Source organism: Anopheles darlingi, chromosome 2, assembly GCF_943734745.1.
Source record: "Anopheles darlingi chromosome 2, idAnoDarlMG_H_01, whole genome shotgun sequence".
In the NCBI taxonomy this organism is placed as follows: Eukaryota; Metazoa; Arthropoda; class Insecta; order Diptera; family Culicidae; genus Anopheles; species Anopheles darlingi.
Genome location: NC_064874.1, coordinates 39,451,903 through 39,474,402, shown reverse-complemented (window position 1 = coordinate 39,474,402; position 22,500 = coordinate 39,451,903). Strand labels below are relative to the sequence as shown.

The window sequence follows — 22,500 nt, the reverse complement described above, 5'->3', positions numbered from 1 at the left end:
CCCAGCAGCCGCCCCACTCGGTTCGGCTTTCTTTTCGCGTCTGACGACGACAGACGATCGCGCTGAAAGGGAAAGAGTTAATCTGTTGCCGCTATTTGAGCTAATTATTTACGGACGAAGCGCGAACAAGCCAAGCAGAGGAGCCGCGTGTGTCATTCTGGTGGCGCAAGGCGATCAATCGAAGATGATCGTGTCGCGCGCGCGCCTGTGTCGGCATTGCTGCCAATGCTGGTGCTGGTGCTGCTGCGCCAGGCGTTTGGCACTGGCGGTCGCGATCCTGTCAAAATATTGCAAGCAAATTTATTAACAGCACCGGATGTTGTTGCTAACCCTTTCTTTGGGATTCTTTGTGCGAATCCACCTGATCCACGCCGGATCAGGTCGGTCTGGGTCTGTGCGTGTAGCAGCATTCCAGTTGCACTTTCAATGAGCGTAGCAGCAGCAGCACAGGACCTTCAGCGCCTGCCAGTCCCCAGCAGTGAGTGGAGTGATCGAAAGTGCTGCCGTTGCTCTGCGACTCTAGTTGCGCGCGCGCGCACCCTCTTAGAGCACGAGGAGATCGTACGCGCTGGATCAACATCATCATCTAAACAACAACTGGCAGTGCGGAGAGCTAACAGTAGTGGTGGGTGTTTAAGATGTTTGGTATTATCCAGCTGTCGAACAGACTAGTCGAGGGGGCCGTGGTCGATCGATCGCAATGCGGCGTGGAGGCGACTTGCGTGCGCGATCGCACTAGATCGCGCGTTCCAGCGTGTGTAGGCTGCTAGCTCCACGTGTTCGTGTATCGGAGTGGCCTCCCCCCTAACAGTGTGTTTGTGTGTGTGTGAATGAACGAGATCTAAACGTGAAGCGCTCTAGGGGCTGTCTAGTTGGCGCGCTGGCTAGTGTTTAACCGTATGGCCTACGGCTGCTGGTCGGTTTTCGTGGTTTTTATGAATGAAACTGTGCCGTTACAAGCTATTCCGACCGGGAGGAGAAGGCTGGTGGTGGTGGTGGCCACGTGCTACGCTCTCTTCTCTCTCTGTGTGTCTCGCGCTGGAACATAACCAGACAACCAAACGAAAAGGCAACGAAAAAAGTAGTTGCCTTTGGGGGCCGCTTAGGAGCTTGAAGAAGGCGATCGAGTTTGATCGAGAGAGGGGGAAAAAGAGAGAGAAAGAAACTAGTATACATACGTCCAGCATCAAGTCAATGCCTCTTGCTAGCGACGACCGTATGTGTGTTTCTGTAAGCATGTGTGTGCGCGCGATCTTGGACGATCTACACCCGTGCTTCCCTTAGCGTGTCCGGAGAGGAAGTTGTATGTTTTTGCTGGCGCCGTAAACATATCGCTTGCTAATCAGAAGCTACCCGAGCGAGAAGAAATGCATCGTCTAAACGTATCGCGAGTGTGAAACACTTTAATTATCTCTTTGTACGGCATCATTTCTGTCGATCAACGAGCCAAATGAGTGCATCGTCATCGTCGTCGTCGTCGTCGTCGTCGCGATCATCGCATGCATGCACCCTCTTCAATCACTCAGCACGCCAACAGCTAGCCCCATAATGCGCGCGTTCCAAATGAATTGAGATGTATGGTGCGGTTCGGTTTTGTCGGTTGGCCCGTTGACATCTTAATTCCTTCCAACGCTGGTTGAACTCTGACCCACGACTCCGCGACCCAGCCCAACAATTCCCCGGCACCATCGCGAGGGCGTGATGATGACGATGATGTGTCTAACGCGCTACCCTAACCCCTAGCACGCTAGCGTTCCCCCCTCCTGAACACGGGACCAGGGCAACCTCAAACGCTGCGACAGGGCACCATCATAAAGATAAAGTCGATCGTCGATCCGTCGTATCCGACGAGTGAAGAGAGAGAGAGGGAGGGGTGTGTAGAGGAGATGCATCTAATCTCTCTCTACGGGTGCTACAACGACTGCTTCCGATTCCGGAGGGTACGGTACGGTCTTAATCATTATTGTGTTAACATATTTATGATGGTTTTAACGTCGTCTGGCCTGCCAATGAATTTCACGCCTCGTTCGACGTTCCGAAAGCACTTCCACAGTGTCCGTGACATCCAGGTTTCCGGTTTAGGTCCGGGTCTGGGGTGGTGGTGTTGTTGTTCGAGGGACACATTAATATATGTAATGGTATGTTGCAGTGGAAGCAACGCTATGTGCGTGAAACAAGAGCTGGCGGTAATGATGACGGGCCCCCTCCCCCCGTTACATTTGCCCGTGACCGTGACTAATGAATGAAGGGCGCGCCGGATTGACGATCGATTACGATCTGCTATACCGACCGACGGAACACTGCCGGCGACCACATCCTGCGCGCTATGGGCGCTCATTTGGGGTTTGGTATTTCTCTGTCCCCATCCCATGTCAAATGAGCCACCCCTCCCCCCAATGAATCAACTACGAGCGATTCGCAGCGATCCCCAAAAATATGGATCGTGGTTTTTGCGGTTTTAGGGGGAGATATCGAACGCGCGACCGGAAGCTGTGAAGCCGATTGCCGAAAATAGGCGAATCGCAAAACCACAACACATGATCACACACACACACAGGCTCCTCATCATCCCTATCCTTTCCTTGCAGGGCTGCGATGGCGATCTCGGTCCGATACAGCTGAAACAGGAGCCCCTGGACGATGGACCGATGCGGAACATGCAGAAGGTGCCCAGTCTGTCGGATCTGTCCGATCCCGAAGCATCACTCGGTAAGTGGCCAGATAATGATGTGTTCTCCCACCCTCCTTTCCCTCCTGCCTCCCTTCTGTTTCTTTCAATTCCCATCCAACAACCATGATTAGCATCAATTGACGAGTGAGGTAGGGGTGCGAGCGATCGCGCGTTATATGCAAAATGATGATGTTGCTGCTGCTGACCCTCATCAGCATCAGGCGCAAGGAGAAGCGCTTACCGGTGGTCAATTGATGAATGGCTGGGCATAAATTGTGGCCAATTTCGTGATGCGCTGCTCTGCCCGCCACCAGTCGCAGTCAGCGATCAGCGATTACGCAAGCGAAGTGATAAAACACGCGGTTCAAATGGTGAGACTAATTTCGGCAGCACGGCAGGGCGCAACGACAAGGGATGCATTTTGTGTTATCTCTACGCGCGCACACACACACACGTAGAGATACTCGGTAAAACCACAGCGGCAGCGTACGGTGGTATGATCGGTTGAATGCTTTATTCGCAGTTGTCAGCGAGATAGCTTAGAATGTACTCGTGGTCCGATTCCTGCATTTCGACCGCCGTTTCGCGGCACTCGACCAGACGCAGATACACGGCATCGGCAACCGGGGCGTGGAGCAGGATCTCGTCGAACAGGAAATCACTGAACGATACGGCCAGCACCTGGTAGTACTCCCATTCTCCGTCCAGCTCGTCGACGATGCCCTCGAGGTCGTTCAGGTTGCGACGGCCGAGCGTTTCGATCACCTGACTGATCGAGCGCGTATTCTCCGACAGGAAGGTGATGGCGTAAGGGAGGAAACGGGTCACGCTGTCGACTTGCAGCGTGGCATGCGCATAGTACGCACAGTCCTGGATATCCCAGTTCTGGAACAGCAGGAACAGCTCACGCAACTCCTGCACATACTCGACGCACTCCGCGTCCACACCGTCGGCCGCCGATTCGATCTGTTGCACGAAGTCAGCATCGGCCGCCCGCAGCTGCGGTACCATGCGGCCCAGCTCGAGCAGCAGCTCGCGGTTGAACTCACGGATGATTTCACCATTGAACTCGTACAGCTCCGAGATCTCGTTCTGCGTATCGAGCGCTAGCGTGCTGAAGTTGGTCCCAAACTCGACCAGCACATCCCTCGACGGCTGCTGGGCACAGGCCAGCTGCGCCACCGCGGCAAACAGGAGAAACTTGACAAACATTATCACTTCTGGAGGGGTTTCCGAGGACTGATGGTGATCCCGGAGTGGCGCACAATCTTGTAAGCTTTTTCTGAGCCTTCTGGACTCTAAACGCGTGCGCCCGACATCGAGTATCGCAAGGTCTCCGGTCCGGATATTTGATTAGATCGAATCCAACCGATATACACAACAGTACACAGAGAGGCTATGCGGTTCTCGGTGTCATTGATGGCGGGCCCCTACCCGTTAGCTTACCAGATCTTGGACCTAGGCAATAAAGCTGTTAAACCTGTAAAGATTACGTCAAAACAATAAGCGATATCGCGTGGTGTACTACCCAAGGAGCCAGGAGTATCGCGCGTGTTTGATGATGCGTTTGAAACCTGATGTGGCTGGAACGCGACGGGGAGAGAGGGATTAAGAAACGGAAATTACGATCCGTGTGCCTCGGCCCCGGGTGAGTATGGAATTTACATCCAATACAACGAATTAGGAAGCGAGGCGAGACCTATTGATTGAGGTGTCGTAAAGATAGGAGGAACGCCTTACGCAGGGCATGACTCGCTAATATCGTGCGACTTATATTGGGTCAACCTTCACGTAACTCGTGTGATCAGCTTGTGTGTGTGTCGGCGAGGGTCATCGCTTCCGTTTTGATTATCGGCTTGTCGGTTGCTGCTGCCGTTGCGTTGATAATGTACCAACCAAGCAACCAACCATTGACCATGATATTTGAGATTCCTTCCATTTGTGCGTGTTGTCCGCCGGTCGCAGAGTCGTAGAATGTGATGTTCGGAATCGAAGAAAGAACATATCCTTTTGCCCCTGGGATGCCTGCCGGCCCCGGCGACTGATGACGACTGTCGCTCCCGAAGGTCGCTCTTCTGCTGGCCGAGCGGTTGTTGGTCTTTCGGTCGAAAAATTACGGCGATTCTACCTGCTGCTGCCGATCGAGCGGGCTAGAGCGGTCCAATTGCTATGATCGTTCGACCGCCTAATTATACACCGGACTGGCAAGACAAGTTTTGCTGTTCGCTTATTTCTAGCCGTGCAGACACCATTCAGGCCCAGTCCAGTGGTGATGCTGCTGCCTCTCTAGGGAGGGGATTCTGATGCTATTAAACAGTTTCTCTCATTCCGTTCCGTTCGTCCCAACGAACCAACGGAGAGAAGACAGACCGGTGGGCTTAAACTAGACTCGGGGTGCCTCTCGGTACACCTCCTGTGCTATGGATGCTGCTGCTAGGCGTTTTAATAATGAAGATAATTTGAAATAATTATCCTTCGCTGCGGTTCGATAGGAGCGATCGAGCACGAGCGACCAAAGAACGCGGCAGCAACCAACCACCACGCGCAGAAGCAGAAAGATGAGTATTGGTATACTTTCTGGTATTTTATATCCAGTGAACAGGCTTTCGAGTGGACAGAAGAAAACCTTACGCATTTCTAATGCAAACTTTAAGCGTCTTTATGACCCCGACAGGTTTTTATCTGTATATCTGCCTGTAACAAATAAGTTGAATCGTTTATTTTATGACATTAATGTAAGCTTGTGTGTTGGCTGGTTATAATGTGGATCTGGAAACCAAAATAAGTACTGTTTGGCTTCCTTTCGTAGGCCATCACGTATTTCTAATGAAAAAAATGGCTTTATTAAGGATTCCTTTTATTCTTTTGTCGGGGCCATCGTCATGCTTACGATTAGGTCTGCAATCCCAAGATTCGCTTTGGTCATGTAGCAGTTTATCTTGCTTAGCACTGAGGTAATAATACTTCATGACCAAACCAGACAAACATCAGAAACATCAGATTGATGCTCAATTTATGCTTTATTAAATTTATTCTTAATTTGTTTTATTAAAACTTTGCCAGCCGTTAAAAAACGTATTAATTTGAATCTCAAATGCAGTGTTGCACGCAACTTAGAATCTTGCATTCAAACAATTCAGAACTTGCGTGCGACAAAGTGCTCGAACGAGCTCGAAAAACGCCCGATTGTAGGCAAATCGCGAACCGGGAATTTTAAATTCGAGCAGTCGTATTCCTTACCTTTCTTTCGCAAGAAACCGTTGGAATCCACTGAAAATGTTTCATAAACATTAACAAATGTTTTTTTTTATTAAAAACGTTTATTAAAACCTATAATTTCACTTCTCTTTTCAATTTGCCAGAGCCAGAGATGGAATAATTAAACATCTGTGATTCATCTGGCCATATTTACCGACCCCGGGGGGCGCATAGTCGGTGTTTCGTGAATTTCATGATAAAGATAAAGGAGATAACAGCAACAATTAAATGAAAACCTGCAGCACGATCCCAAAAAAATCCCGGGCAGCTTGAGAAATCTGGCCGCTTAGTGGCCTCCTAAACATTAAGCGACCACATTGCATACCTTTGGCATACGGGCGATCACGGGGAGTAGAACGATCGCGAGAAAACTTATTAAGTAGCAACTAAGTTGCAGTTTAATGTAACATTTTACAAAAATAACACTCCATATGGCAACGCCAACCGTTCACAGCTACATTGCGCCTACGACAAGACGAAGGTTTAGACCTCTCCTCTTGTTACGCTGCCACAACCGGTCATTAGCGCAGCGTTGTGCATATTCCGCGCCCGAGTGCATTACCTTCACTCTTCCTCTTCTGGTACTGGTGGACCCTCCCTTCGCCACGCGATCTCGCGGTGGCGGTCAGGCGAGAGGCGCGCGCGCGCGCGCGTCACGTTGAAACGTCATTTCCTCCCCCGAGCTTAATCCAATCCGGTCTCGTTATCTCTCGCTTACTCACTCACCCTCTCGATTGCTCTATTCCCCCTTTGCCTTATCTCGTGACAGCAGCCACAAGCAGCCAGAGCCTCCTTCCCGCTGCCCTGTTGTCACTACGGGCTAAGGGCAGCACTACGCTTGATTGATCTTTATGAATGGAAAGATCAGCAGCAGCAGCAGCAGCAGCAACAGCGCAGCCCGCGGATCGAGGAGCCTACCCTCGGTGCCGAGTGGCGAGTTTTGCGCGTTTCATTCATCCATTCATTCATGCTTTGATGCTTTGCGACGCGACTTCTTCGCTTTCGCGCTCGGTAATGGTGATGGCGAAGGGAAGGGCCGCCACTGTCTCTGCGCTCGAGGCTGCCGTATAGAGGAGATAGAGAGAGAGAGAGAGAGAGACAACGGAGAGGCGGTTCAAGAGAATCTCATCATCATCATCATCAGCAGCAGCAGTAGCAGCGGCCACGACCGCGGCTTTGCCTTTCCGTCGAGTCTTATCTCGGGCGGCTCGAGGTTTATCACTGTTGCTGCCGATGGATGCCACTGTACACCTCCGCGGCGTGCTGTCTCCGTGCCCGCACTCGGCACAGAGTAGCGGGCCTTAACCTTCATTGATGCTGCGGCCGCGATCTGCTGCGCTGATGCCGCTGATGCCGTAGTATAGCGTGGCATGGCGTGGCCAGGCATGGTGTGGCGTTCCGCCTTTTCCTGTTCCATCGGCCGTATACGGCTTTATCTGGTCGCTATCGTACGGAACTTCCTTCCGCTCCGGCCTTTCCGTCGCTCTCTCCCTCACTCTTTTGCTTCCTTATAACCCATTAGCGTTCTCGGCGCGTATGTGTGTGTATACGGTTACGGCCCCGTCCACCAGATTAATTGCAGTTAATCTGGCCGTCCGCGTTCGTTTTTATTCCCGTATCTTTTTGCGTTTTCTTTTTTGTTGGTTTTTTTTGCGCGCGCTTAGTCGTGGGTCAAGATTAACGGGAGGATCTCGAGGATCCTGAAGCCAAGGGGATGATGCGGATCTTACGGTTGCCCCCATTCCGCGCCCACCGCATTACGTCCGTTCCTCTTCTCGATCTTGTCATCGGCGAAATCGGTTTTCTTTTTCTCGTTCGATTGGCGTACGCTGCTGCTGCTGCACTTTGGCACAGGCTGGTGCTTTCGCTTTGATGGGTTTGCAGCTTGTTTTTTGCTGCCTGCCTGCACACACACATGTACACACAGGCGACAGTCGCTCAACGTCTTAAGCCATTACAATTGACATTCGATTGCACGAGCCAAGCGGCTCTCCCTCCCTCCTTACAATACTGATTGATGTGGCGGATCGAAATAGATTGATAATGAGTTTAACAACTTCATTTGTGCTGATCATTAGAGAGCACATAGCATCGCAGAGACGCAACACAGGGCGAGAGAGAGAGAGAGAGGAAGAAAAGGACGAAAAAGCGTGGGGGGGTGGGTTTGGTTTTGAGTTGGTTTTGTTTTTTTTGCGCCATTGGAAGCCTCCCAAACGAAGCTCATTAGGTGCGTTAGCATTCCCGCGAAAGGCCTTGATAGATGCGTGAGAAAGAGAGACACACACACACGAGAGTGCCCTCGGGCCACCGAAAATGATCATCAAAATGTTGGATTTATGGAATCCACCATGCCAGCGCACACTGGCGATCGTTTGATTATTACTTGCATCAATCACTGCTGGTCCTCGTCGTCGTCGTTGTCGTCGTTGTTGTCGCCGTATCTTTGTTATCTTGCTGTTGGTCTTGGCCCAAACCGATGGCTTGTGGCCCATCGGTGGCAGATCTTTATCGAATTTATTTAAACATGTTTGATCTTTAATAATACCAGACCTGGTTGATAGCAGGGCGCCATGTTGGATGCGCTGTCAACCGAAACGATCATTAGAGAACATCAGAATGATTTGGCACCCGCCGATGCCGATGAGGAGGAGGAGGAGGGCGGCCCATCGTAAACACGAGAAGCACCATCCTCCAGCATCCACCATCGATAATCCGCGAAGCGACAGCACACGCACACGCACACGGACCTTGGATCGGAAATATCAATTAGGGGTCTCGCGAGTGGCGTTTGGGACTGCGTGCTCGAAGGAGGGAATGGGATATGGAAGGGAACAGCAGATCATGTTATCTCGATCGCGCTCGATCACGCTCACTCACTCCCGGTCGCCGTCCACGTTGATCGTTCTTCTCGTCGATCGAGCTAATTGTTCGTTCGTTCGTTGGTTCGTTCGCTGGTTCCATCGTCCCGTGATGGCCGCATCATCATCATCAGGACTCGTGCTGTGTCCAAAGTGGGGGAAGGAGATACTGAGCAGAGCAGAAGTCCCCCTGCAGGGCATACGTGGTCCAGTGATGACATTACGCAGACACACAACAGCCGCGTCTAGAGCGAGAAATGAAAACATTTTCATTTAAATCAATCAATATGCGCCTAGCCAAGGGGTGGCGCAGGTCACGTCTCTCCGATGCTCCACTGACTCCCCCTTCCCCCGTTTGTTCACCCCGTTGTTTCGATGGCGATGATGAAAAACGCTGCTAGAGGCTAGATCTGTTGCTGCTGCTACGTTGTTTGAGCTGCGCCGAGGGTTGCCTCCTTCAGGACGTCGTTGATCACGCTGGCTGGCCGCTGCTCCCGTGCTATCGGACCAGCTACATCAACAATATCCCGCGATGGGGCCCGCGGCACGCTCGTATCGTGTCGGCGCCAACGACAACGACGACGATGGTGGCCTCCGGTATATTTGTAGCTAATTAGCCACCCAAAAGCCATCGACGACGACGCGCGTTTGCTCGCAGAATCACCGTTGCTTATCGGGAATCGGACAGGAGTGGTGGTGGTGGTGATCCTCTGTTAGATGCTCGAGGATGCTAATGAGAACGGTGGCCTCTGAGGTAGCTGCTACTCCGGAGGCGCATGTTCCGGGTGGTATTCGTTTATCAAAATAAAAAAACCCGAAACACACGAGTGGGATTCTCACTGAAGGAGGGAATAAACGGAGAAAGAAACCCAAGAGCCACCACCGAGGGTCAATTGGTGATCGATTATCATCATTATCGGCGTGGCGCACGACTACCGCGCTGTGCCGTGTGGTGTGGCCATATAACGAGGTGTATTTTGCGTGGGATTCGTCGCAATTGACGGCCGTAAACGCAGGAGCAGCCTCTGTGCTTGTACATCAAGCAACAAGCATCGAGCATGATCGATAATCGGCGTACTAATTTGATGATTTGTTGATCGATTTATGAGCGCCACGGGTGATGACAGAGGGACTCTGGAGCGCGCCCGTTGTTGACGTTTTGTTTAGTTTATGAGTCTGTCTGCTGCGACCCGATACGTAAACACACTTCCCTTCGGCCTGTGGCCAGTTGCAAGGCTTGAGATGCTTCCTCTTCTGCTGCTGCTGCTGCTGCTGCTGATCGTTTTTGTCTGCCGCGTTCGCGTTACTGAGGAGGGAGCCACCGGGCCCCACACTTGGCACCAGTCCTCCGGTCCGGTCGATCGTTAACTTCAATCAAAAACCTCCTCTTCCTTCTTTACGCTGCTACACGCGCTTGGTTATGCGCCGCACGCAAGTGCGTCTCGTGGTCGTTACCGGTGGTACGACATGTGTTGCGGATCCTCCGTGTCCGAAAAAGGGCCGCCAATCCTGCCAGGGAGCGAGGATCTCTCCAGTGAATATCGCGCCACTTTAACGATCAACACCTGGCACGACACGCACACAGCAGGGTAGGGTGGTAAGGAGCGACGAACCCCATCAAGCGCGACATCGCACACGCGCGCGCACGCTCGCAATTATTACGCACCTCTTCTGTTGTTGATGTTTTTTTTTTCGTCCGGAGCGGAACTACCCCAGACCACCGGACACACCGGGCTGCGCGCTGGTGTGTCGCGACGCACTTTTATGATCGAGCGCCAGTCTGCACGCAGGCACGCACGCCATGTTGGATGGGAAATGAGCTCCCGGGCGGCGATTTCGCGGAGTGCCGATCGATGGAAGCGAGATCTTTGCCGTTCCGCGCAGGTTCCCAATGGAATATTCGGGAGCTTTCGCAGTTTCATCGCTCTCTCTCTATCGCTCTCTGTTTCGTCGATAATCCTTATCGATGGCGGAGGCTTATGCTTGACCAGCTCAAACACACACACGCACACCCACCGACGGGTCAGCTTCAAAACAAGCAGATCAATTAAATATTCATGACAAACTGCCGCCGCCGCCGCCACGGTTGTCGTCGTCGTCGTTGGCGACTGGCGACCGTGTTCGGCGTCGCCGTCGGGTGTCGGCTGGTGCTGGTTTAATTGCTTCACCGTGCCGGTGTGCGATCGTACGATCGTCTCGCCGTAAAATGCTAATTCGATATTTAGGAAAAATAATCCACGCAGCGCGCGCGGTGGATGATGAGCCACCAGCCGCCGGTGTGGTGTGTGTGTATTTGGCAGAGGCAGAATCTTTCCAAACTCTCGGAGATACACCGGAGAATCAAGTTGTTGTGCAATCAACGGAACCAAACGAAAGCAGCAGCAGCACCCAGAGGGGGGGATCATAAATATCGCAGTCAGTAGAACGGAGGGAAAAGGCTCGCAGATCGAAGATCGAAAGCCTAGAACTCACTGTCACTGGGTAAGAAACCGGCGGCTCCGTGGACTTGTGGCGCTTCCACGAATCCACGAGAAAGAAGCGACACATAACGTCGTACCTTCCGATGATATCTTCATTCATCGATGATGATGATGATGCTGATGCTGATGATGATAACGGGGCATGGTTATAGGAAGAGGGTGCTTCCTGTTAGGAGAAGGGTGCCCGATCGGTCGATCAGTGGCCGTTTTGGTGTCTTATGGCAAACAGCAGAATGGGAGATAGAGAGCGAGGGCTCTTCTTGAACAATCGGCCACAACGCACACACACACACACACCAACACCACATCATCATCACGACGACGACGACGACCCCCTTTCATCATTAGGTCCGGGTCTCGGTCCCCCCCCTTCAACTCCATGGTGCGGTGGGATGAGGGGTGCATATATGTGGCTCGCGAGAAAATTCATGAATGAAAATGGCCCCTACTAGTAGTAGCAGGGGCCAGTTTGAATGGAGCCCAGTACCCCAGCCACCAGCAGCCGCCGCCCTGCGTTTGTGTTTCTTTCTTTTTACTGAATGAACCGCACCACACCTCGTGGATCCCATTCCCCACGGTACTACTGTCCCTGTGTATGTGTCTGTGTGTGTTTGTGTGGCTTTTAACCACCCAAAACCACACCGCTCCCTCTCTGGCGCTCTCTGTGCCGTTGGTTTCAGTTATGGTCACATACGAACCCATCAGCAGTAGCAGCAGCAACAGCAGCATCTGAGCGCGAAAGCTCCTCCAGCGTAGCACCGTTTTGTAGTCGCTCGCCGCTGCTGCTGCTGCTACCGGCTACTGGATGATGTTGTGGTCGAAAAGGGCGGGAAGGGGGGATAGAAAAGTCAGAGAATCGAAGGCCAGACCAGACCAGAGCGGTGGCTCTCTGGCTAAGTGGCGCACGATCGTGGCGAGCCGTTGTTATGCTGGGCCGTTTTGGCCATTTCGGTGGGAAGGGGAAGGAATGGGATGAGGGCGAAGGGGTAGGAGGGCGACTGTGTGCGCGTGTGTGTGTGTGTGTGTCGATCGCGGCCGGGCACACGAGGCCAAGTGGAAGGAAGTGAAGGGTTGTGTCGTCCGGTCGTAAACCCTTCATGGTGGTGAGAGGCACGGGACGAAGGAGGGGAAGGGGGGAGGAGAGAGCCCACCGCAGCTTGGGGGTGGTGGTGGTGGCTGCGGAGCTGCTCCTCTGTGGCCGCTGATGGCCGGAGCGAGATATGTAAATAGAGTCACAAAATTTATGATACATCCTCCAGTTGTTTTCCGTCGTTTTGCTCTGTCCCTCCGTTCTACCTTACTACGCATACACACACACACAGACACACACAGCCACATACACCGATAGCTAGCTAGAGGCTGCTCCACCGCCATCGTTACCGCCACCCCCACCGTCATCGTGGCTGTTGCGTCCGGTCCCGACACGTCGTTCGCACGTAACAAGTGCGGCATTAACCGGCCACACCGGGCGCGCGGGGAGGGTTAGGTGAGGCCAGGCGAGGAGGCCTTTCAATTATCGATCGACCTGAACTAGCGGCGTCAATTATTCGGGCTTCGTTTTTTTGGCTTATCTTAACACAGGGAGCCTCTTTGTTGAACGAAAGTCAATTTCGTTTCATGCTCCAAAGCTTGTTGCTGCAAAAGAATTGATCGAGGGAAGATCAATTTCGACACACTATTGGAAAACAGGTTTACGTTAATTCGAGCAAAAAGTGGCATATTTTCACGAGTTTTTTAATTTTGGAACCATTGAAGTACTTATTTATGAGTTGTTATACTAAACATTGGATCATCGTAGATATAAGAAGCAATATTTTTTCGGTCATGCAGCATCAATATTATAGATCAAGCCTGGCTCGTATGAAATTTATAACCGTTAGCCGAAACATTGTTTACTATCATTAAATCGCCTGTAACAATAGAGCTTCAAATTGATTTGGGCAAGAGTGGAAGATTGATCAAACGAAAAGACGATAAAATTGAGATGTTTAACTATCCAGTTTAATGTCAGAACGGATGTTCCATATTGTGCGCCTGTGCCAATGCCATTTGAAAGAAAGTGTATCGATCTGGCAGTAAGCAAACTTGTAGACGATCAATTTTATTGATCACTTGCATGATCCGTAAAAGCCGCCAATAAATCGTCAATAACGAATCATTACAATTGAACTGTTATATTGAGCATGTTTGATTCGCTTCAAATACTGAAACGCAGAGAGCCTTTTCGCAAATGTGAAACAAGTGCGAATATTAAAAGATTTTGCTTAGTTTCACAATTCTTAGTTCACAATTCTTAGTCACCTTACCCTTAATTGATAAGAGCCTTAATTGATAAGAGTACACTATATAAAAGATAAACGATTATTCGCATTCCAGCTAAAAATTTGGTTCTTTAGAATGGTTCTTGGTTCTATTGGTTCTTTAGAAGATCTGCTAGACATTTATTAGTATTAAAAAGTTGAATGAACTCTCCGGGACATATTTAAAAATGAAGTGCCGAATGTGTTCAACATTTCGACCCGATCGGTCCAGTTTATTTCCAAGTTAGTTTTTTATGGAAACCCTGCTCCATCTTTTCCCACTTTGCTTCGATTGATTCATACCGTTTTAAACACAATATTCTTTTCAAATGGTTCATCAGCACCCCAAACCGGCACAAAATGGTTCAAAAAGCAGAATGTCAAAAACCAAAATCAAATACGTTACTCTTCCCTTAATGAACCGCCGAGCGATCTCACTCTTTCTCGTTAACGAAGCGTTTGGCCAGAAAGGCCAAAACGGCGATCGACGAAAGTCGCTTACGATTGCGCAAGATCGACCAGTCGATGGCATCGGATCGGGAGGGGGGCGGATACGATTCGCACTCGGCCAAGAAAAACCAATCACCTCGCTGTCGCAGTGTGTGTGTTGTGTGTGTGCTTCGAGTTGCTTTTTTCGAAATTTTTTAATCAAACACAGCGAGCGCCTTCTTCAAACTCCCCTTTTTCCCTCTTCGATTCGATCTCTGTCGTGTTTCATCCTGTCTCCTCTCTCTCTGCATGATCGGGGGGACGTTCGATCTTCATGATCATCCCGCGTCGTCATCCCTTTTGCGTCGAGACTCTCGCTCTCTCTCTCTCAGCGTGCAACGACCATTGATTAGAATAAATTATAAGCTTATTATTAGCCCAGCGTAGCAACGCAAACCCCTTTTTCCGCCACCTCCTTTGCCCCCTCCCTGGGTTGCCATGAATGAAAGCACAGAGGGAGGGAGAGAGAGAGAGAGCCCTCATCGTTAGGCCCCGATGGGCTCGTCGTCGTCCCCATGTGCGGTTGAACTTTATGAATGAAATCGCCACGCCACATAGGACGCCAACCGGGCGGCGGGTCAAAATGCGGTCGAAAACAAAAGCCAACATGAGCGAAAGAAAACAAAAGGAAAGGGGGGAGAGGGATACCCCCGTTCGGACTGGGACTGGGACTGGGTGGCGTCACCACCTGCGGTGCGGACCTATCGCTTCGATTTAAAACGTCCATTTATGTGTCGTCCAACCGACTCCGGGCCAGCATATCGATATCGATGATAGAGGATTGGTTGCTGGGTCCCAATTGAAGCCAAGTAAGGCACACTAACACACACACTCACAGACACACACATACACACACATACACATGTGGAGTCACGATCGAGCGTCGCTGCTTGGCACACGAAGATTAGCATAAAATTTAATGAGCCTTTCTCCGCCGTGGTGTCCCCCTTTTTCGGCCGTTCCCCGAGCCAGGTACCAGGCCAGGTGATTACGCGGTGGGCCGTGAGAAAAGGACAACGACGCACCTCTCTTCCTTCCCCCCTCCAAGTTCCGGATGCCCCAGATTGTCGATCGTCGATCGTCGAAATCGAAGCGAAATGAATGGGATCTCGATGAAGACTTTATCTTCATTAACCCCATGGAAGCACCAGGGGGTGAGTGGATGCCTGAAAGAGGAGTGGTAGAGGGAAGAGTGGTGGCACAACACTCCCCCTCCGATACCAAACCGAAGCCGTTGGACGTGATTGGCGATCTGTTTTCTGCGCTCTCGCCGCGCCAGAATCGAAAAAAAACCAAAGATCATTCGCTGCAAATGGACGTCGTCGACCAGCAGCTGGAGATGGAGAACTGGCTGTTGGAAGCGGGTTGACACCAGGTTTGGGACCGCGGGTTGTGGTCGCCGGCTGGCTAAGTGGTGCATTTGGTTGATTTATGAGAAACTCCCTTACAGCTCGCGTGAGTTTCCTCTCTAATGCACTCGCGATCCATCACGCAGAACGATCACCTGGGAGCAGGAGGAGAAGCAGCAGGAGGAAGAGAGGAACCGTGGTTTGGTGATAAGACGTTGAGGCATCAGCAGGTGACAGGTGGTAACACATCCCCCCGTTTTATCGTCACACCTTTCCGATGGTGATGATGATGCTGATGGAAGCTAAGCGCGCGATCGCTCGGTCACGATCACACACGGCCGCGGATGGTCGTCGCGGATGGTTTCCGGTGTCCACAACACGCCACACCAGACCAGACAAGAGGTTCCCCTTCCTTCCTTGCCTCTCTTTGCCTTATCGATGTTCGCTCTTCGGCGACCGGGACGTGTGGATGTTGTTGCTGTTGCTGCTGCTGCTGCTGCGGTCATTGCACGCACATAAATCAGCAACTGGCGAAGGAAATAGATGAACTGCCTTTCCGTGTCGGACCCATCCATCAGGAGCCTTCACTGTTGCTGCTGCTGCTGCTGTCACACACCAAACCGACCGGCCTGTCCGGACCGAAGGTCAGTTTCACACCTTTCAATCACACACACGCACACACATTCGGCTCATCTGCTTCCAGAGAGCGTGCGTTGTTGTGAGCATTAATGTCGGTCGGCCCTAGGATCGATCAATGGCGTCGTCACAAGACACTACTAGACCCAGGCAAGAGGCCAAGGGAGTAGTAGCATCACCAGCAGAAGCATCAACAGCAGCAACAGATCGGTTTGACCATCGACCCTTTGCCGTGTGTTGTGTTGGAGCGTGATTTTGGGCGATCATCATCATCATCATCGCTCCCTTCTGGAATTGATGGAGAGCACAGGGGCATCTGGTGGTGGCCAGTGCGCGGAAGGCCACAGTTCCCATGCGGAGTTTGTGGTTCCGACGACGTAGATTTACGATGCCTTCAGGATGGCAATAAATTTTAAAATTTAGATAACATTCGTCCGCGGACCTCGCTTGGGGATTCGCTTGGGGAACAAAGAAAGGGGAGGAGATAGAGGGAGAGAGAGGAAGAGAGAGAGAGAAACAAAAAGAAAGAGTGAGAAAGGATCGAGTGTATTCCTTGCTTTGGGGTAATTTATTGCCAAGATCAAGACGGATTGGCATAGAGAGCAAGCGTGCGAAAGAGAGGGAGAGAGAGAGAGAGAGAGACAAAGAGAGAGAGAGACAAAGAGAGAGAGGGAGAGAGAGAGGCCACCGCCAGACCGGGGCATGAGCACACCATGGTTGGCTCATTTGCAAACGATGATTGCCCAGCATAACTAATCCGATTAAGGGGCGCATAGAGATGGGGTAGAGGAGTGGAGAGTAGAGAGGGAGTGGGGAGGAAGGAAGGACGTAGTAGTCCACTAGCAGCAGCAGCAGCACCTCGCCCATGAATGACTCCCGCAGGAGGAACCAACGGGTCCGACGCTCGATGCGAATTGACGGAACGTGGATTCGAGGACGACGCCGCCGGAACCGGTTTCTGAGTGTAACCACCTCCACCACCACCACCACCACTGGTTGCTGGTGGGACAACACCTGCGACAGAATCGCATAAGACCTCAACCACGACGACGATGATCGTGGATCTCCTCGCGCCCTGCATGAACCCCCACCAACAGCAGCAGCATCAGGAGCAGCAGCAGCAGCCACGATCACCGATCGATGATGAATGGTTAACCGATTGGTCGGGGCGGGGGCCGGAAAAGGTGAGAGACAAATCCGCTCCGCTTCGCATTCGAACTGGTCAAACAGGGTACCTGGGATGCTGGTGCCCGGGGATCCACGCGAGCCACGCGACCGTTTTCTCATGACGACGTGGTTCGATAAGCGGGGCGCGCGGTGGGATCTCGCGCGATATCGCGTGGTCGGCGCATGGCGCAGGAGATGAAGATGATGAAGCAGCAGAAAACGAGGGAGAAAAACAAAAAGAGGAAGAAGCCGGTTAACCGGCCGGAGAAGCGCAATGCATGCAAAACACGGCGTTCGAACAGCGAACGACGATGAAGGGACTCATTCGGACACACGGACCTCGGCAGCGCGTGACCACCACACCGGGTCTGCTCCCTTTGCTCCAACTGCTGGCTGTATGTTACTGCATGTAACATGATCAACCGTGAGACACATCCTGGGGGAGGTGAGGTAGTAACGTGAAGAGGCGAAACTAATAAAACGAAACAAGCCCCCTTTTTGCACTCCAGGCACCTCCAATCGGCCACCCCACTGGCAAGGGACTACCAAGGGATCGTCCTTTTGTTTTTGGGATGCTCTGGCCGTTCGCGTGGCGATCAGAAGCACCCCTTGAAGCAGCAGAGGTGGTGGTGGTGGTATCAGCCACTGCATCGTCCCGTCCGGCCACGCGTCGTCGTCGTTGTACACACTGATTGCAACGAAGCATAGCCAGGGGGCGCGCGCGCACACGCACTTGCTGCTGCCGATGCTGATGCTGGCGCATCGTCATCGTCGTCGTGGTCGTCGTGGTCATCGCCGTCCGGTTGTGGAGGGCTTAATTTATTGTTATTGTTATGACTTTTACTCGGGGCCTCGCGTCTTCTGCTGCTGCTGCTGGTGGTGATGGGAACGAACCGTCGTGGAGATAATCCTTGCCACCGGGTCGTGTGTCCAGATGCACTTGCGTAAAGAAGAAAAACGAAATCGGGAAAAGAGGGAAACCGGTTTACCCCCGGTAGACCGAAGACCCCAGAATCTGTCTGTGTGTGTGTGTGTGTGTGTGCGGCTGATCAGGGCACACGACTCCCATCACTTGGGTCCACCGCGAGGACCTCACCGTAATGATGGTGTGCCCAATACCTCCTGAGGTGAGGTTGCTGCTGCTGCTGCTGCTGCCGCTGATGACGATGATGATGATATCAAGTCGCGCGCTCCGTTCGTTGCGCCCTCCACGCTTAATCCTGATCTGGTCGGAACAGGTCGTTTAAAACGAGATCGAATGAACGGTGCGCCGCGTGATATCACCAGATCAAGTTTTCCATTGTGTGTGTATGTGTGTCCTGATTGTGGGCGCGTGGCTACGTAGCTGATCGGTACTAATCGATAGTTCGCTTACTATCAGTGGTCAAAATGGGATGCTCGCGTGGTGAATCCTGTATCCAGGTCCGGTAGAATGGACATGAATGGATTGAACGCACAGAATGGGTCATACCTTAGTAAAGAAATGACAGAGAAAGAAAAAGAAAAGGTGCCCTTTTGTAGGTTTTCTGGTGCCTTTAAGGGGAAATATTGATGAAAATTATTCGATGTTTTTTATATGCATTTTTGAAATCCAGATCCAAATTAGTAGATTGATAGTTTTTCCTATAAACTTGATGTATACGAATTAGAAAAATGAATGGAAATGGGCTTCAGGGATAGCCATCAAAATCATATCAAACTTACAAAGGATAATTGGTGGACTAATGAAGAGCAAAATCCTTTTCTGCAGACCCTCTTCTTTGCATAAATTTCTAATGAACGATGCCCCAATGGTGAAAACATTTGATTTGTTGCCACATCCCAAACAAAATCTTCATCTTACGGGCAAATTTTTCTTCATTTAAGAACCGAATCCTTCATAAAGCATTCCCTCTATGATTGGGAACGGTAAATTTGTTTCCTGGTATTGGTCGAAATGCATTTTAACATGTTTGTTCCATCGTCCATCAAAATGCCTGGTTTGAATTTGGTCAACACTTATTCATACTTATTCCTTGCGCGGATTTGTACAATCGAACATAGCTCTAGGGTCTTATTTGGCTATTTTCTGACATGATACGACCTCGAATCTTCTCACAAACATAATTACTGATCTGTGATATCGTTCTTTGTCCTGTTTTTTTGTGTAAAATCACGCCGGATTTTAACGAACTGTTCCATAGCATCGGGATTTTTTTACAATTTTTCGTCTGATTTATTTTACCAGATTCAACGAAAGAGTCCCCCAATAAACATTTAAACATGATGTTTTGAGTTTTTAAAGGTTTTCATAATGAGTTTGCAGATGTTTTCTTTTTCATCTTTCGCGTTCCATTTCGAAGTGTGCTTCGATTGTGACAAAATTTGTATCACTAAACAAGCAAACAACAACGATTAAAACGCTGTCAACAGAATCGCAGAGTGATCACTAGGGGGACCCGGCAGTGATTAAAAGATAGTGGCCTGATTTTAACTGCCTCAGGTTTTAGTACCAATTTGAACGCTCTCCAGCAGAGAGCCACTTCGATGCGCCACACACGACACGCGACATCGTGGGTCTTCCCCAAATGCAGCATAATTAAACAGCATAAAAGGCCCTCCGGTGTTGTGGGCCATTCAGAATATGAAACACCAACACCACCAACGCTTGCGGCGCTTTCCATCTCGATGCGTTTCCATTGTTTTGGCCAGTGCCAGTGTGCCTCTGCTGCCTGCGTGTGTGTGTGTGTGTGTGTGTGTGTGTGTCCGATTCATCATCATCCGATCGGTTGGTGGGTGCGCTACTCCACCGAGAGAAGAAGGTGTCACATTACGAAATGGATGTGGCCGAGTGGCCCGGAGACCGAAAAAAAGCCACCACCACGCGCCGTTCTTGCTGAGTGCACAGAGAAGGCAACAACCGCGTGCTGCTGCTGAACGATGTCAACACCTCCGATGGGGCCGAGAGGCACATGCTGGCTGCCATGTCGCATGTTGACTGCGCGCCGCGGTTGACTTCTCGCACGAGCAGCATCACCGCGCACACCACATCCGGTCATTTCGGATTTTCAACGGTGCTACCGAGGCGACCACCACCACTACCACCAATCCCTGCCAGGCACAATTTCTGTTGGATGCAAAACGGCGGAACCAGAGCGAACCCGGTTTTTGGGAAGATGCTCCGGGCACTTTCTGGAATGGTAGCACCGGAGCCAGAACAGGAGGAGAATTCCTCTCAGGACTGGGGTGCCAATGGCCAAGTCGACGAAGTCTTGCATTTCCTCAAATTTTCCCAGAGGCACCACCACAATGGCACTCAAGTACCTTCGCAGGAGACGGAGATTCCAAAATTCTCATTTCGTGAAATTCGTTTCCATTTCTTTCGAACGCACCGCGCGACGATGCTGAGAGGATGAACATCAAAGAATCATCCTGGATTCTGTGTTGTCACCATTGTCTGGCTCTGTTGCTGCTGCTGATGCTGCTGCTAATGCTGCTGCTAATGCTCCTCAGGCCAGCGAAGCGTATGTTTGGCAACAAATTGTAATGAGCCAGCCAATTAAATATTGACATTTCGCTCTCCTTCCCTCCCTTGAGTGTGCGCACGGCGCGCTTGGTCACGGATCTTTTAATTACACTCCACACCCACTACCACCCACTCCCACCGACCGAGCGACCGCCCCTTGGCACGTGGTGCGGCCAATCGTAATTCAATTTTGGAATTTATTATTTGCTTCGGTTCGTGGCTGGCTGTTTGACGTTCCGTGACACGCAATTCTGATTTTCTAATTCCACTCTGGCGCACCGTCGTGTCGTGTCGTGTCGTGTCGGAGGTCGAGTGGAAAAATGGCCCTCTGGCAATTCGTGCAGTTCAGAAGCTCAGCAGAAGAAAGGTTCATTTGTTGCTGATACAGTCGACAGAGGACTCCCTTGTGGGTCGTCTAATTTAGCTAGGAGATAATTTATCCAGAAAAAGGACATTTCAGGTGCCTCGAGCTGGACGGGTCTAATTGAATTGAAGCCAGTAAAATGATGCTACTTATAGTTTGCACTCGGCACGGACCTCAGCGACAACAACAGCAACGTGAGCATTACGCGCGCTCACACTAGCTGCTGGTGACCGTTGCTCCTTCTCCGCCGGTCAGGTAAAGGTGTAATTGAGTTTCGCGTGCGCGCCTCCCGTGGTCAATCCACTTGGCGGCACTTGGCGATGGCATTTGATGGCGAGATGGCGATCCGTGATGATGCTCGGTCAGGATTTTATCATTTTTCCGAGTGTTTTTTCTCGTTTTTTTCCTGTTCTTCTATTCCAGCCACGGTACACGGAGGGCGATAGCTAGTTCTCGATACACACTCCTCCTTCTCCAGTCCTTCATCCAGTTTTTCCTCGCCATCGCCTCCATCAAACTCAATTAGCGACCGCTTGATGGTCGGACTAATTAAGTTTAAATAGATGCATGAATGCGCCGTCCGCTGAAGTGTGTGCCTCTGTGTGTGTGTGCCGAGGTCCCACTTTACTCTTCTTTCGCATACACCAGCGCTAGTGTACCGGGGATGCTGGAATGTTGTAGAGATTGTGGGTTTCGTTTGAGTTTGTTTTTTCTTTCTTCCTTATTTTTTCTGATCCAACTTCTAGACCGATGACATGGCAGCGAGCGAGCTCTTTGCGAGCCTTGAAATTCAATTAATCCTCCTGGTTTTCAACATTGTATTCTTTGTCATTGTCACACGGCCTCTCGGTCGGTCGGTTGGTCGGTTGGTTGGACCTCTGAAGAGCTACACTGATGATGGCGCACTTGGCGCACGGTGCGCTTGGGAGTTACTGGGCGTTATGTAGGTGGCGCACTCTGCATGCACCAGACATTAGGCCGCCTCGGGTCGTCTCTGGGTAGCCTTCCGGACCCTAATAGGGACCGGAAGCGAGCGTGCGCACAGCGGTGGAAGATAGATGGCGCTACCAGTGCACCACCTGCTGCTGTTGCTGTTGCTGCTGCAACCAATGTTGCTGCTACCATGCTAGACGCTGCTGATGATGCACCGCTGGAAAAGATGGACTCTATGGCGATGATCTGATCCAATTGTTTACGCATCGATCGTGCAACCTTCTCTCTTTCGCTCTCTCCCTCTCGGTCTCTATTAGTGATGTACCGGATGAAGGCGATGGTGTAATGCACTTGCCTGAAATAAAGCATTGGCGCCGTTGCGTCGCCATCGCCACCAGTGGTCGTCCACCTGGCAGGGGCCCCCCGGTTGCCGGATTGTCATATCTCACACACCTTAACCCCTCACCTCTCGAGATTCCGCCACTCGCGC

General features: G+C 51.2%; 1 protein-coding gene across 2 annotated transcripts in view; it reads left to right on the top strand.

Moving 5' to 3' along the window:
• The window catches only part of LOC125948524 (ETS-like protein pointed), a 118,189-nt gene that overhangs the window by 14,991 nt on the left and 80,698 nt on the right, over window positions 1-22,500 (top strand). For both annotated transcript variants that reach the window (XM_049674697.1, XM_049674696.1), the window contains exon 4: window positions 2,589-2,709. In XM_049674697.1, coding sequence (XP_049530654.1) covers window positions 2,589-2,709 — 121 coding nt within the window. The remainder of the gene's footprint in view (window positions 1-2,588; window positions 2,710-22,500) is intronic.